Source organism: Salvelinus namaycush, chromosome 21 (genome assembly GCF_016432855.1).
Source record: "Salvelinus namaycush isolate Seneca chromosome 21, SaNama_1.0, whole genome shotgun sequence".
NCBI lineage: Eukaryota > Metazoa > Chordata > Actinopteri > Salmoniformes > Salmonidae > Salvelinus > Salvelinus namaycush.
In genome coordinates, this window is record NC_052327.1 from 48351350 (window position 1) to 48366040 (window position 14691).

At 46.0% G+C, this 14691-nt stretch overlaps 2 protein-coding genes across 2 annotated transcripts in view; both read right to left on the reverse strand.

Annotated features, from left to right (window-relative positions):
* The window catches only part of LOC120065938 (unconventional myosin-Va-like), a 71069-nt gene extending 66579 nt beyond the window's left edge, over positions 1-4490 (reverse strand). The window contains exon 1 of the mRNA XM_039016980.1: positions 4476-4490. Within this exon, the coding sequence (XP_038872908.1) occupies positions 4476-4490 (15 nt within the window). The remainder of the gene's footprint in view (positions 1-4475) is intronic.
* Positions 4491-4764: 274 nt separating this feature from the next.
* Positions 4765-7355, reverse strand: LOC120066764 (cAMP-regulated phosphoprotein 19-like). The gene is made up of 3 exons (XM_039018232.1): positions 7091-7355; positions 6390-6512; positions 4765-6124 (listed from the first exon to the last, which is right to left on the reverse strand). Exons 1-3 carry the CDS (start codon positions 7151-7153, stop codon positions 5948-5950), a joined length of 363 nt encoding a protein of 120 aa, XP_038874160.1. The 5' UTR covers positions 7154-7355; the 3' UTR covers positions 4765-5947.
* Positions 7356-14691: the final 7336 nt, after the last annotated feature.

A 14691-nucleotide genomic window follows, 5' to 3' on the forward strand; every position in this document is an offset into this window, starting at 1 on the left:
GCCTCCTCCTTGTTACCTCTAGACTGGTACAGCTGGCAGTAGGCTGTGGTGGTGCTGGGCCACCTCCTTGTTACCTCTAGACTGGTACAGCTGGCAGTAGGTTGTGGTGGTGGTGGGCCTCCTCCTTGTTACCTCTAGACTGGTACAGCTGGCAGTAGGTTGTGGTGGTGGTGGGCCTCCTCCTTGTTACCTCTAGACTGGTACAGCTGGCAGTAGGCTGTGGTGGTGCTGGGCCACCTCCTTGTTACCTCTAGACTGGTACAGCTGGCAGTAGGTTGTGGTGGTGCTGGGCCACCTCCTTGTTACCTCTAGACTGGTACAGCTGGCAGTAGGTTGTGGTGGTGGGCCACCTCCTTGTTACCTCTAGACTGGTACAGCTGGCAGTAGGCTGTGGTGGTGGTGGGCCACCTCCTTGTTACCTCTAGACTGGTACAGCTGGCAGTAGGCTGTGGTGGTGCTGGGCCACCTCCTTGTTACCTCTAGACTGGTACAGCTGGCAGTAGGTTGTGGTGGTGCTGGGCCACCTCCTTGTTACCTCTAGACTGGTACAGCTGGCAGTAGGTTGTGGTGGTGCTGGGCCACCTTCTTGTTACCTCTAGACTGGTACAGCTGGCAGTAGGTTGTGGTGGTGGTGGGCCACCTCCTTGTTACCTCTAGACTGGTACAGCTGGCAGTAGGTTGTGGTGGTGGGCCACCTTCTTGTTACCTCTAGACTGGTACAGCTGGCAGTAGGTTGTGGTGGTGGGCCACCTTCTTGTTACCTCTAGACTGGTACAGCTGGCAGTAGGCTGTGGTGGTGGGCCTCCTTCTTGTTACCTCTAGACTGGTACAGCTGGCAGTAGGTTGTGGTGGTGGGCCTCCTTCTTGTTACCTCTAGACTGGTACAGCTGGCAGTAGGCTGTGGTGGTGGTGGGCCTCCTCCTTGTTACCTCTAGACTGGTACAGCTGGCAGTAGGCTGTGGTGGTGCTGGGCCACCTCCTTGTTACCTCTAGACTGGTACAGCTGGCAGTAGGTTGTGGTGGTGGTGGGCCACCTCCTTGTTACCTCTAGACTGGTACAGCTGGCAGTAGGTTGTGGTGGTGGTGGGCCACCTCCTTGTTACCTCTAGACTGGTACAGCTGGCAGTAGGTTGTGGTGGTGGTGGGCCACCTTCTTGTTACCTCTAGACTGGTACAGCTGGCAGTAGGCTGTGGTGGTGGGCCACCTTCTTGTTACCTCTAGACTGGTACAGCTGGCAGTAGGCTGTGGTGGTGGGCCACCTCCTTGTTACCTCTAGACTGGTACAGCTGGCAGTAGGCTGTGGTGGTGGTGGGCCACCTCCTTGTTACCTCTAGACTGGTACAGCTGGCAGTAGGTTGTGGTGGTGCTGGGCCACCTCCTTGTTACCTCTAGACTGGTACAGCTGGCAGTAGGTTGTGGTGGTGCTGGGCCACCTCCTTGTTACCTCTAGACTGGTACAGCTGGCAGTAGGTTGTGGTGGTGGTGGGCCACCTCCTTGTTACCTCTAGACTGGTACAGCTGGCAGTAGGCTGTGGTGGTGGTGGGCCACCTCCTTGTTACCTCTAGACTGGTACAGCTGGCAGTAGGCTGTGGTGGTGGTGGGCCACCTCCTTGTTACCTCTAGACTGGTACAGCTGGCAGTAGGTTGTGGTGGTGCTGGGCCACCTCCTTGTTACCTCTAGACTGGTACAGCTGGCAGTAGGTTGTGGTGGTGCTGGGCCACCTCCTTGTTACCTCTAGACTGGTACAGCTGGCAGTAGGCTGTGGTGGTGGTGGGCCACCTCCTTGTTACCTCTAGACTGGTACAGCTGGCAGTAGGCTGTGGTGGTGCTGGGCCACCTCCTTGTTACCTCTAGACTGGTACAGCTGGCAGTAGGTTGTGGTGGTGGTGGGCCACCTCCTTGTTACCTCTAGACTGGTACAGCTGGCAGTAGGTTGTGGTGGTGGTGGGCCACCTCCTTGTTACCTCTAGACTGGTACAGCTGGCAGTAGGTTGTGGTGGTGGTGGGCCACCTTCTTGTTACCTCTAGACTGGTACAGCTGGCAGTAGGCTGTGGTGGTGGGCCACCTTCTTGTTACCTCTAGACTGGTACAGCTTTCAGTAGGCTGTGGTGGTGGGCCACCTCCTTGTTACCTCTAGACTGGTACAGCTGGCAGTAGGCTGTGGTGGTGGTGGGCCACCTCCTTGTTACCTCTAGACTGGTACAGCTGGCAGTAGGTTGTGGTGGTGCTGGGCCACCTCCTTGTTACCTCTAGACTGGTACAGCTGGCAGTAGGCTGTGGTGGTGGTGGGCCACCTCCTTGTTACCTCTAGACTGGTACAGCTGGCAGTAGGCTGTGGTGGTGGTGGGCCACCTCCTTGTTACCTCTAGACTGGTACAGCTGGCAGTAGGCTGTGGTGGTGGTGGGCCACCTCCTTGTTACCTCTAGATTGGTACAGCTGGCAGTAGGCTGTGGTGGTGCTGGGCCACCTCCTTGTTACCTCTAGACTGGTACAGCTGGCAGTAAGCTGTGTTGGGGTCCAGGGTGAGAACGCAGGCATCTGAGAGAGGAGAGTGAAAGTTAGGGTGAGGTTTTGGGCTTGATCATTTAACCCTTTATACCCATACAATACTACAAATTAGTAGGTATTACAACGGCTATGTATGGACGGTAAAGGATTAGTTTAAAACCAATATTAGTGTATATCCATTTATACAAAATAACCAAGTCACACTGATTTTAATACCCTATCACCAAGAGCCCTATTGGAATCAGCCTCATGTCAATCAATCTTAAATGATCGTACCCCAGGTTACATGAAAAACCACATTGATATGGTCTATAACCAACACAGTTACAATAGCAGAGCTAGTGTTTATGTCTTGTAAAATCCCAAGAGTAAACAGTCCTGCGAGGAGCACGTTTTTTCTATACAGGCATTTGTCTATGGAACAGCCTCCCCTTGGAGAATAAGCAAAGAAAAAAAGTAGAAATAGCTTCAAAAAAGCAGGCAAAAGTTTTTAATTTGGACAAGGTTGTCTAAGTCAGAGAAACCACTACACTGCCCCCTCCTGCTGGTCAGATGTTTTGATTTGAAGGTTAGGTATGATGTGCAATTAATAGATTGTTTTAATGTGAAATTAATATGGTTGATTTTTAAGGTTAGAGAGAAGAGCAGTAAATATTGTCACGTTTTAGGTTGTCAATATAAATTAATGTATTTATGGTTATTTTGCAATTTTGTCTTGCCTTTTAATCATTATATGTGTTATTGTTTTTACCATTGAGGACCACTTTGGAAACAAGCTGTTTAATACTTTCAAGTGATATCCTCTTGGTCCACATTGTACATTTTGTTGTATATGTCTGTTTCCCGAAATAAATTCACTTCAATCTGTAAGCATAAAAACAACCAGATTTATTAAATGATTTTATTAAAAACAAGGTCCAGATTTGTTAAATTACAAATGTGTCAAGTAAGTAAAAATAAATAACCACTTTTAGATTATGAAGATTCCAATAGTCATTTAAAATTAGAAATTGAAAAATAATTGGAAAGTGACTTGGGGTGGCTAGTAAGTCCCATGTATTATTATTAGAAATCAACTTTGTTTCAACAGTTCACGGTTCTATTTTGAAAAACAATAAGCCAAACATGTGGGATACTGGATTAATCAATATGAAATATTAAAAGAATACATCAATTGTGTTTCTTTCCCCAGTTTCTGTCTTGTGATTTTGTTTGTATGTGTGTGTTTCAGGATGGCTTCCTGAAATTCCCCCAAGCAGCTGATTGGTCGGCCCCATTGCGAATTGGAGCTGACCCCGCCCCTTTCGTCAGGATACAGCTGTATCCCATTAGTCTCCTTCTCCAGCTATAAAAGCCAGTGTTCTGTTGCTCAGATAGAACTGAGGGTTATATCCCATGTTGGTTGAAGCTGAGAGATGATGAGTGTGTTCTGTCTTGGTTGTGGCTGAGAGACAGGTTTTGTTAAGTATTTTTTGTAGCTGCTGCTTTGAGGTATGTGTGTGCCAATAGAACTGTGTTCTTGATTCTTAAAATTGTTTAATTACGGTTGGATTATTCTGTTTCATTTGTTCCCAGGGGGGAAGGGGAAGGCACCTAGGGAGTGCTTAAGCAAGAGGCCCGCGGGCATACATAACCCGTAGTATTCACTGTCTATGCACACTAGGTAAGACCTGGGCGGACCACCCCCTGTATTTTGGTTAGCGCACCAGGTGGTGGGTAGGCAGGTAAGGTAGGAGAGGGGACTTTGACATTTACTTTGGTTCCGTTCAGCCCCTTTTCCCCTAATCTACCGTCTGAAGGAATAAATTCCCAGTAAATGGTAAATTCTCTGCCTCTTGTCATCCTTACTCGCACCTACAGTCCCATACCTCGCTCGCTCCACGGGGAGTTGAGTTGTAGCAGGGTGTTGCGTTCCCTCTTCCTGGAGGCGTTCGTAACACATGCAGATGACATCGAGCCAACCTGGTTCCAGATCATTGTGTTCTTGCCAGCTCCACTGCGGTCATTTGGCATGACATTTCCAGAAGGAGTTGGCGAGAGAGCAAACAGACCAGCACACAGGCTACAGACAGTCACCCAGACTAATAAATAGATGGATTTTGAAGGTAAATGGGCCTGTTTTATTCTCCTCCACGTTCATTGTGTTTGCCAGTGTTGGTCAACTTATACAGACACTACAGCTGTAGTATTATAGCTACTGTGAAGTCAGAAAACGTCAGCCAAGAGAACAAAGTTAAGTCAAAAACAAAGCTATTGTGCAAAACTATTTTATTTACAAATGGCACAACGTGACTGCACACAGTCAATGCACATGCACACCGTTCAAACCGACACTTCATTTAAAGCGAGTTGCTCGACTACTAAATTACCTGAGTCTCAGATATAGAGGCAGGCAGGCAGGCATTCCTAGGCTAGATTCACAGAGGCTGAGTCATCAAAAATGGCATCCTATCCCCTATATATATATATACAGTGCACTACTTTTGACCAGAGCCTCACAGGTAGTGCACTATATAGGGATCCATTTCAGACAAGCAGAGATTCTCTCACTGGGGTGAGTGAGCAAATATTGCCCAAGAGAAAACAGCAGCTCAAACTGTTAAAGGCCATTTAAGAGGTTTAGATGAGATTCATAATATACAGATGACAGCTACTGTACGATACAGGCTATTTTCAAACAATGCATCAAAAAACAAACATAGCTTTTGGACAGTGGAAGAGGGCATTAGACGGACGGTACCAGATCATTTTGTGTTGTCTAGACGATGACTAAGGTCAAGAAGTTGTCCAGACAGCAGAAATAGATCTGGAACAGGAGAGGATTCTAGGACTGATCAAGAATTCTCATCGGTTGGTTCTAGAATATTACCTCATAATTTAAACGTCAATGGAAGCTATAGAAGGTAAAACATGTCTAAGATATTGACCTGGCCTCTCCCATACATGGTGATCGGCTATGTACAGTTTACATCAGTCACTACAGTAGATACAGGCCACTTTGCAAACATGTGTCCCTTTAAACCAATCATTTCCATCACTATCCAAAGACAGTCATCCTCTGGCAGCAATATTTCTCAGGAGTCTTTCTGCTTGATTCTCAAAAATATTATTTTTCAGAATTCATATAGAGAAGGTGGTGATGGTGATGGGGAAAAAAAAGGGGGGCAGAAGACAGTTGTCTAGGAAAGAAGAGAGATGGAGGGAGGGAGGGAGAAAGAGAGAGAGGCCCTAACCATTCAATGTTTGCAAATCTGTAAGGTGTAGGTACTGTGATGGAAGCGACAGCAAGATATATCAAACATTGAAGGGTTAGGGCCAAGAGGTAAAGGAAGTAGGGATTGAATTGGGACTGGCTTGAGAGAGAGAGGAGAGAGAGAGAACGATGGAATGGTAACACCAGAACAGGTCAAATTTCCAAAGCTTCCCTAGTTCCATCAGCCAGCCAGTTTGCTGGCCACGATGGAGGGCTTCCTCTGGGGGATGTCCTGGGGTGTAGGGATGTGGTCCCCGGTAATCTCTGCCTTCTCAGCCGGTGTCACTGCAGGGAGCTGCTGCTTGTTCTTCACCTTAGCCTTGGCCATGTTGTAGTCCCCAGAGTCAAAGAACTTTTGCTGCACAGAAAAAATAATATATATATATAAATAAATCACATATCAGATATGTTACAGCCTTTACCAAGATGTTTGTCTTGTCCAAGAAAATGAAAACCAATGCTTATATAAAGCATGACAATTATTCCATAACAAAAAATGCATTGCTGTGAAAGTAAGTGAACGTGAAGTGTAAATAGCCTAGTTTGCATGTTCAGCCTAACTCGACGCATCTACAGCTACCAAAGTGTTGTGTTTGTAGGGCACAACCATAGGGCCATATTACCCCTTTCTGAAGCCGTTTCCGGAGCAGGTCAGAGCCCCCAGGCTTGGCACCAAGATGAGGGAACCTGGCCTTCAGTTTCACCTCCTCTGCCTTTTCCGGGCTGAGGACTGTGTCGCCCATCTCCTGTGTTGACAGAACACCACAGAGTATAAACACAAATTAATGGGGTTGGGATGACATGCTATGATGTAATGCCATGTTACCATCATCACAGTTCAGACAGCAACAAAATGTTGTTTTTTTCAAACTCGAGGTTGACAAGTCGATTAGCTTAGCTACTGGTTATGATTCTATCAGATCAATGATGGACTTTGATTTGATTCTCCAATGAGTGGTGTTAGGTTACTAGCTGGCAACATAGCCTTCTGCTTATCTGCAATGTGGCCCCAAAAAACGTAGCTTTGAGGCATGCATGAACGCAGGCAGACACAATTGTGGAAAACATCTAGCTAAGCTACATAGCTAGCTACCGGTAAATTGATAAAGCTATCACTGTGTGGCTAACTAGCTAACCGCTCATCGTGTAGATAAAATAATGGTTATGTGCACAGTTCAATGCACATTGATGATACATTTGAAATAAGTTAAGTTACTAACGTTAACTAACTAAACTGCTGCTTTGATAGCCAGATTTGACATAACCGTCATGGCTACTAGCAATGTATCATTAACCTAGCTTGTTAGCATCAAAATAATCAAACCTGCTGTTCCTCATGGGATGCCTCCCCGATGGCAGGCCTTGTTCCTTCAATCTCCTCGGACATGGCGAACTATGTAAATATCCAGTTTCCTACAAAAACTGAAGTTTACACCAACAACACTACAGACACACAGCTACTAGCCAGACCGCCTACACAAAAAAAGGCCGTGTGTTTGGACGCTCCCTCCCTTTCTCTCGTGGTGCAGCAGATTGTATGTCGACAGTTTTCCCTCTCTCTCTCTCTCTCTCTCTCTCTCTCTCTCTCTCTCTCTCTCTCTCTCTCTCTCTCTCTCTCGCTCGCTCTCTCGCTCTCTCTCTCTCTCTCTCTCGCTCTCTCTCTCTCTCTCTCTCTCTCTCTCTCTCTCGCTCGCTCTCTCGCTCTCTCTCTCTCTCTCTCTCGCTCTCTCTCTCTCTCTCTCTCTCTCTCTCTCTCTCTCTCTCTCTCTCTCTCCCTCATTCTTCTTCTTTAGGGTTTTATTGGCGGACTACATCGAAAAAGGTGTATTTTTACCGCCACCTATTGGGTGGGGTAAAAACTGAGATGCATACTTTTTGGGGCCGTTAGAATATGGAACCAATAAGGGGCCTCCCAAGTGGCGCAGCGGTCTAAGGTACTGCATCACAGTGCTTGAGGTATCACTACAGACCCAGGTTCGATCACAGCCAGATGTCACCGGGAGACCCACGAGGCAGAGCACAATTGGCCCATTATCATAGAGGTTTTTAACAATTTTTATTTAACCTTTATTTGACCAGGTAGGCTAGTTGAGAACAAGTTCTCATTTACAACTGCGACCTGGCCAAGATAAAGCATAGCAGTGTGAACAGACAACAACACAGAGTTACACATGGAGTAAACAATAAACAAGTCAATAACACAGTAGGAAAAAACCCAAAATGAGTCTATATACATTGTGTGCAAAAGGCATGAGGTAGGCAAAAAATAGGCCATAGGAGCAAATAATTACAATTTAGCAGATTAACACTGGAGTGATAAATCATCAGATGATCATGTGCAAGTAGAGATACTGGTGTGCAAAAGAGCAGAAAAGTAAATACATAAAAACAGTAAGGGGATGAGGTAGGTAAATTGGGTGGGCTGTTTACAGATGGACTATGTACAGCTGCAGCGATCGGATAGCTGCTCAGATAGCAGATGTTTAAAGTTGGTGAGGGAAATAAAAGTCTCCAACTTCAGCGATTTTTGCAATTAGTTCCAGTCACAGGCAGCAGAGAACTGGAAGGAAAGGCGGCCAAAGGAGGTGTTGGCTTTGGGGATGACCAGTGAGATATACCTGCTGGAGCGCGTGCTACGGGTGGGTGTTGTTATCGTGACCAGTGAACTGAGATAAGGCGGAGCTTTACCTAGCATGGACTTATAGATGACCTGGAGCCAGTGGGTCTGGCGACGAATATGTAGCGAGGGCCAGCCGACTAGAGCATACAGGTCGCAGTGGTGGGTGGTATAAGGTGTTTTAGTAACAAAACGGATGGCACTATGATAAACTGCATCTAGTTTGCTGAGTAGAGTATTGGAAGCTATTTTGTAGATGACATCGCCGAAGTCGAGGATCGGTAGGATAGTCAGTTTTACTAGGGTGAGTTTGGCGGCGTGAGTGAAGGAGGCTTTGTTGCGAAATAGAAAGCTGATTCTTGATTTGATTTTGGATTGGAGATGTTTAATATGAGTCTGGAAGGAGAGTTTACAGTCTAGCCAGACACCTAGGTATTTATAGATGTCCACATATTCTAGGTCGGAACTATCCAGGGTGGTGATGCTAGTCGGGCGGGCGGGTGCAGGCAGCGAACGGTTGAAAAGCATGCATTTGGTTTTACTAGCGTTTAAGAGCAGTTGGAGGCCACGGAAGGAGTGTTGTATGGCATTGAAGCTCGTTTGGAGGTTAGATAGCACAGTGTCCAAGGAAGGGCCAGAAGTATACAGAATGGTGTCGTCTGCGTAGAGGTGGATCAGGGAATCGCCCGCAGCAAGAGCAACATCATTGATATATACAGAGAAAAGAGTCGGCCCGAGAATTGAACCCTGTGGTACCCCCATAGAGACTGCCAGAGGACCGGACAACATGCCCTCCGATTTGACACACTGAACTCTGTCTGCAAAGTAGTTGGTGAACCAGGCAAGGCAGTCATCAGAAAAACCGAGGCTACTGAGTCTGCCGATAAGAATATGGTGATTGACAGAGTCAATCACCATAGGGGGGTGATGGGGGGGGGGGGGGGGGGGAGCTGTTGGCCGAGGTTGGAGTAGCCAGGTGGAAGGCATGGCCAGCCGTTGAGAAATGCTTGTTGAAGTTTTCGATTATCATGGATTTATCGGTGGTGACCGTGTTACCTAGCCTCAGTGCAGTGGGCAGCTGGGAGGAGGTGCTCTTGTTCTCCATGGAATTTACAGTGTCCCAGAACTTTTTGGAGTTAGAGCTACAGGATGCAAATTTCTGCTTGAAAAAGCTAGCCTTTGCTTTCCTGACTGACTGCGTGTATTGGTTCCTGACTTCCCTGAACAGTTGCATATCGCGGGGACTATTCGATGCTATTGCAGTCCGCCACAGGATGTTTTTGTGCTGGTCGAGGGCAGTCAGGTCTGGAATGAACCAAGGGCTATATCTGTTCTTAGTTCTGCGTTTTTTGAACGGGGCATGCTTATCTAAGATGGTGAGGAAGTTAATTTTAAAGAATGACCAGGCATCCTCAACTGACGGGATGAGGTCAATATCTTTCCAGGATACCCGGGCCAGGTCAATTAGAAAGGCCTGCTCGCAGAAGTGTTTTAGGGAGCGTTTGACAGTGATGAGGGGTGGTCGTTTGACCGCGGACCCGTAGCGGATACAGGCAATGAGGCAGTGATCGCTGAGATCTTGATTGAAGACAGCAGAGGTGTATTTGGAGGGCAAGTTGGTCAGGATAATGTCTATGAGGGTGCCCATGTTTACGGATTTAGGGTTGTACCTGGTGGGTTCCTTGATGATTTGTGTGAGATTGAGGGCATCTAGCTTAGATTGTAGGACTGCCGGGGTGTTAAGCATATCCCAGTTTCGGTCACCTAACAGAACAAACTCTGAAGCTAGATGGGGGGCGATCAATTCACAAATGGTGTCCAGGGCACAGCTGGGAGCTGAGGGGGGTCGGTAGCAGGCGGCAACAGTGAGAGACTTATTTCTCGAGAGTTTAATTTTTAAAATTAGAAGTTCGAACTGTTTGGGAATGGACCTGGAAAGTATGACATTACTTTGCAGGCTATCTCTGCAGTACATTGCAACTCCTCCCCCTTTGGCAGTTCTATCTTGACGGAAAATGTTATAGTTGGGTATGGAAATCTCAGAATTTTTGGTGGCCTTCCTAAGCCAGGATTCAGACACGGCAAGGACATCAGGGTTGGCAGAGTGTGCTAAAGCAGTGAGTAAAACAAACTTAGGGAGGAGGCTTCTGATGTTGACATGCATGAAACCAAGGCTTTTTCGATCACAGAAGTCAACAAATGAGGGTGCCTGGGGACATGCAGGGCCTGAGTTTACCTCCACATCACCCGAGGAACAGAGGAGGAGTAGGATGAGGGTGCGGCTAAAGGCTATCAAAAACTGGTCGCCTAGAGCGTTGGGGACAAAGAATAAAAGGAGCAGATTTCTGGGCGTGGTAGAATAGATTCAGGGCATAATGTGCAGACAGGGGTATGGTGGGGTGCGGGTACAGCGGAGGTAAGCCCAGGCACCGGGTGATGATAAGAGAGATTGTATCTCTGGACATGCTGGTTATAATGGGTGAGGTCACCGCATGTGTGGGAGGTGGGACAAAGGTGGTGTCAGAGGTATGAAGAGTGGAACTAGGGGCTCCATTGTAAGCTAAAACAATGATAACTAACCTGAACAACAGTATACAAGTCATATTGATATTTGAGAGAGACATACAGCGAGGCATAAAGTAATCGCAGGTATTGATTGGGAGAGCTAGCTAAAACAACAGGACACCGGACTACAGCAGTAGCCATAAAACCCCACTCAGACACAGTCCAGGGAAAAACCACCTGTTAAACATGAACTAGCGAAAACGAAAACAATCCCGCACAAAAATCCAAAGGAAATGTCGAGATGAAATAGGATCGGTGGCAGCTAGTAGACCGGTGACGACGACCGCCGACCGCCGCCCGAACAGGGAGAGGAGCCACCTTCGGTGGAAGTCGCGACAGTTTCAAACTCCACATGTGCAGATTGTCAACATACAGTATAAACAGTAAAATAAATATGTTTGTGTGTTTATGATTAAATGCTGTTCAAATGTCCTGTGAGTCTATATCAGCTTGTAGTGGTCCTACAATACAGTCCTCAAATGCGTATTGCCATTCAATCTGGAGAGAAACATAGTGGGGATGTATTCCAATGTGCTTTAAAGAGCTACACACCGCCTTAAAGAATTTGGCAGTACGTCCAACCGGCCTCACAACCGCAGACCACATGTTACCACGCCAGCCCAGGACCTCTACATCCGGCCTCTTCACCTGCGGGATCGTCTGAGACCAGCCACCCGGACAGCTGATGAAACTCTGGGTTTGCACAACCAAAGAAATTCTGCACAAACTGTCAGAAACCGTCTCATCGAGCTCATCGAACCGAGCTCATCTGCATACTCGCCGTCCTCACCAGGGTCTTGATCTGACTGCAGTTTGGTGTCGTAACCGACTTCAGTGGGCAAATGCTCACCTTCTATGGCCACTGGCACGTTGGAGAAGTGTGTTCTTCATGGATTAATCCCGGTTTCAACTCTACCGGGTAGGTGGCAAACAATGTGTATGGCATTGTGTGGGAGAGCGGTTTGCTGATGTCAACGTTGTGAACATAGTGCCCCATGGTGGCGGTGGGATTATGGTATGGGCAGGGATAAGCAACAGACAACCAACACAATTGCATTTTATCGATGGCAGAGATACTGTGGCGAGATCCTGAGGCCTGTTGTCGTGCCATTCATCCGCCGCCATCACCTCATCTTTCAGCATAATGCACCGCCCCATATCACAAGGATCTGTACACAACTCCTGGAAGGTGAAAATGTCCCAGTTCTTCCATGGCCTGCATACTCACCAGACATGTCACCCATTGAGCATGTTTGGGATGCTCTGGATTGACGTGTACAATCGAGTGTTCCAGTTCCCACCAATATCTAGCAACTTCACACAGCCATTTGAAGAGGAGTGGGACAACATTCCACAGGACACAATCAACAGCCTGATCAACTCTATGTGAAGGAGATGTGTCTCACTGCATGAGACAAATGGTGGTCACACCAGATACTGACTGGTTTTCTGATCCACGCCCCTACTTTTCTTCAAGGAATGTCCTTGCAACATCAGGCAAATGTTTTATTCAAACATTCTATAATCATCAGTACGACTAGAGAGTTTGAGTTATGAAAACATTTGCTGAGAAAGTTTAATTTTCACACAGAACCATTTTTGGTTTGCTGGACAGACTTAGATCCACACATACCAACCAATCCTGTATCTATTGACACTGTATAGTGTATTTTGGTGACATTGAGGTAAAACTATGTCCTCATCTCATCCATATCAACTGAGAATGATTTTTTTTTAAACACTATCACTGGAATACTTTTTCAGGAAACATTTTTATTCAAATGATGAGACCATCTTGAGAGGATAAAATAATGTGGTTTGTAACACAGAAACACTGTTTGCTTTAATACTTGGGAGAAAGAAATACATGAAATGGTAAATATGCATTACAAAAGCAGGAAATTACAACAAAAATATACGTTAAATAGTAGCAAGAAAAGGACACATTCAAATTGGTGTCCGACAGGCAGCAAGCTCCCCTAGCCACAAAACCTGTCACCGACGCAGGCTCTGAGAACACAGAGGGGGAAAATAGCCCAGTCTTTTCTTATATCCATCTAAGGCCGTGTCTAGACTTGACAGTTCACGCAGCTTTAGTATTCTGATCATGGAATTCCGAACTTGTCTAAACCAACATTTAAACGTGTCTACCACAGTGTGTCCGGATTCCCCTTTTTCCTGCGCTATATTCAAATGCCAGTATGCATTCTACAAACGGTGGAATAGGCAGAATATGATAACAACAACAGCTGATGGCAATAGCTAACTACTGTAGCTAACTAGCAAGCTAATCTCTGTAGCTGGCCAGCGAGCAACACTAACAATGTATGTTCTCCAACGTTATAATGAAAAAGGCGCCTCTCGATTTCAAAACAAGCTTTCTGGAGACTTATGGGAGGAGTGCTGATGACGTCGCCCACTGTATGCACTTTCGGTAGCCTGATTGTGTCCAGACTGAGGAGAAATCCGCACACAACGCATCCCTGACCACCTTCTGAAGTGGTCAGCCAGAACTGAACACAATCAGACCACAAAGCGACTTTTGTGCGTCTAGACCCGTCTTTTCAATGCGACGTTCGTATTCTGATAGCAGAAGTCGCATGCAAGTGTCAAGTGTAGACACGACCTAAGAAAAATATGCTTTAACACGAAATAAAACTCACCTAAAATAAACAAAACCATAACAACATGTTTTAAAAGTCCCAAAGTAAACTTTTAACATCTTTCAGGTGAAATCTCATGAACACGATTCAACTGAACACTCTTTGACCTCTCAAGCCACTCAAAACAAAATGGAACTTGGCATCACAATGATTCGACTTTAAAAATGCCTTTTCTAGTGAATCAAAATCCTAGAAACTTATAAACACATTATGCAAATACTGTTATGTAAAATTAAAATTAAAAAAAAGTAAAACCAAATAACTCATTATTAAACAACATCTTCTTTGGTCAAGATTATTTGCTTTTCAAAGATATAAAACTTGATTATGTTGCTCTTCACACATAGGGGTTATTGATTTGATAGTCAGAATCTTGTGGTATTGTCAAACTGGGGTGTGAAATATAGTAGTAGCCTGCTCCCAGATCTGTTTGTACTGTATAGCCAACTCCTATGGTCATTGTCATGGGTGGCATGCTATACAGCACAAACAAATCCGGTACCAGGCTAGAAATATAGTGGATACAAATATACATTTGTCCATCATACAACATTCATAAAAAATTGTATTCATGTGAAATGTGACCACAGGTGATATCAGCTTGATGAATGCAAATTCAAAAAGCAAAATGCTTCACCATCCATCCACTATCACTGTCAATACACTGACCGGATTCTTTGTTTTGGTGTGAGACAAACTCCTGTCAGTGTTGGGCTTAATTCCATTCCAATTCAGTAAATTCTGTAAATTAACTGAAATGTCAAAATTCCCAAATTTCCATGTTGAAAAGCATTGGAATTTCAGTTTACTCCCAGAACTGACTGAATTGAAATGGAACTAGCCCCGACCCTGGAATCTCCTGTGACATCATCCCAAGGATCTATCTGGAGGACCCATCAGTCCTCCCGTCTGATCCATCTGGAGGACCCATCAGTCCTTCCATCTGATCTATCTGGAGGACCCATCAGTCCTCCCATCTGATCCATCTGGAGGACCCATCAGTCCTCCCATCTGATCTATCTGGAGGACCCATCAGTCCTCCCATCTGATCTATCTGGAGGACCCATCAGTCCTCCCATC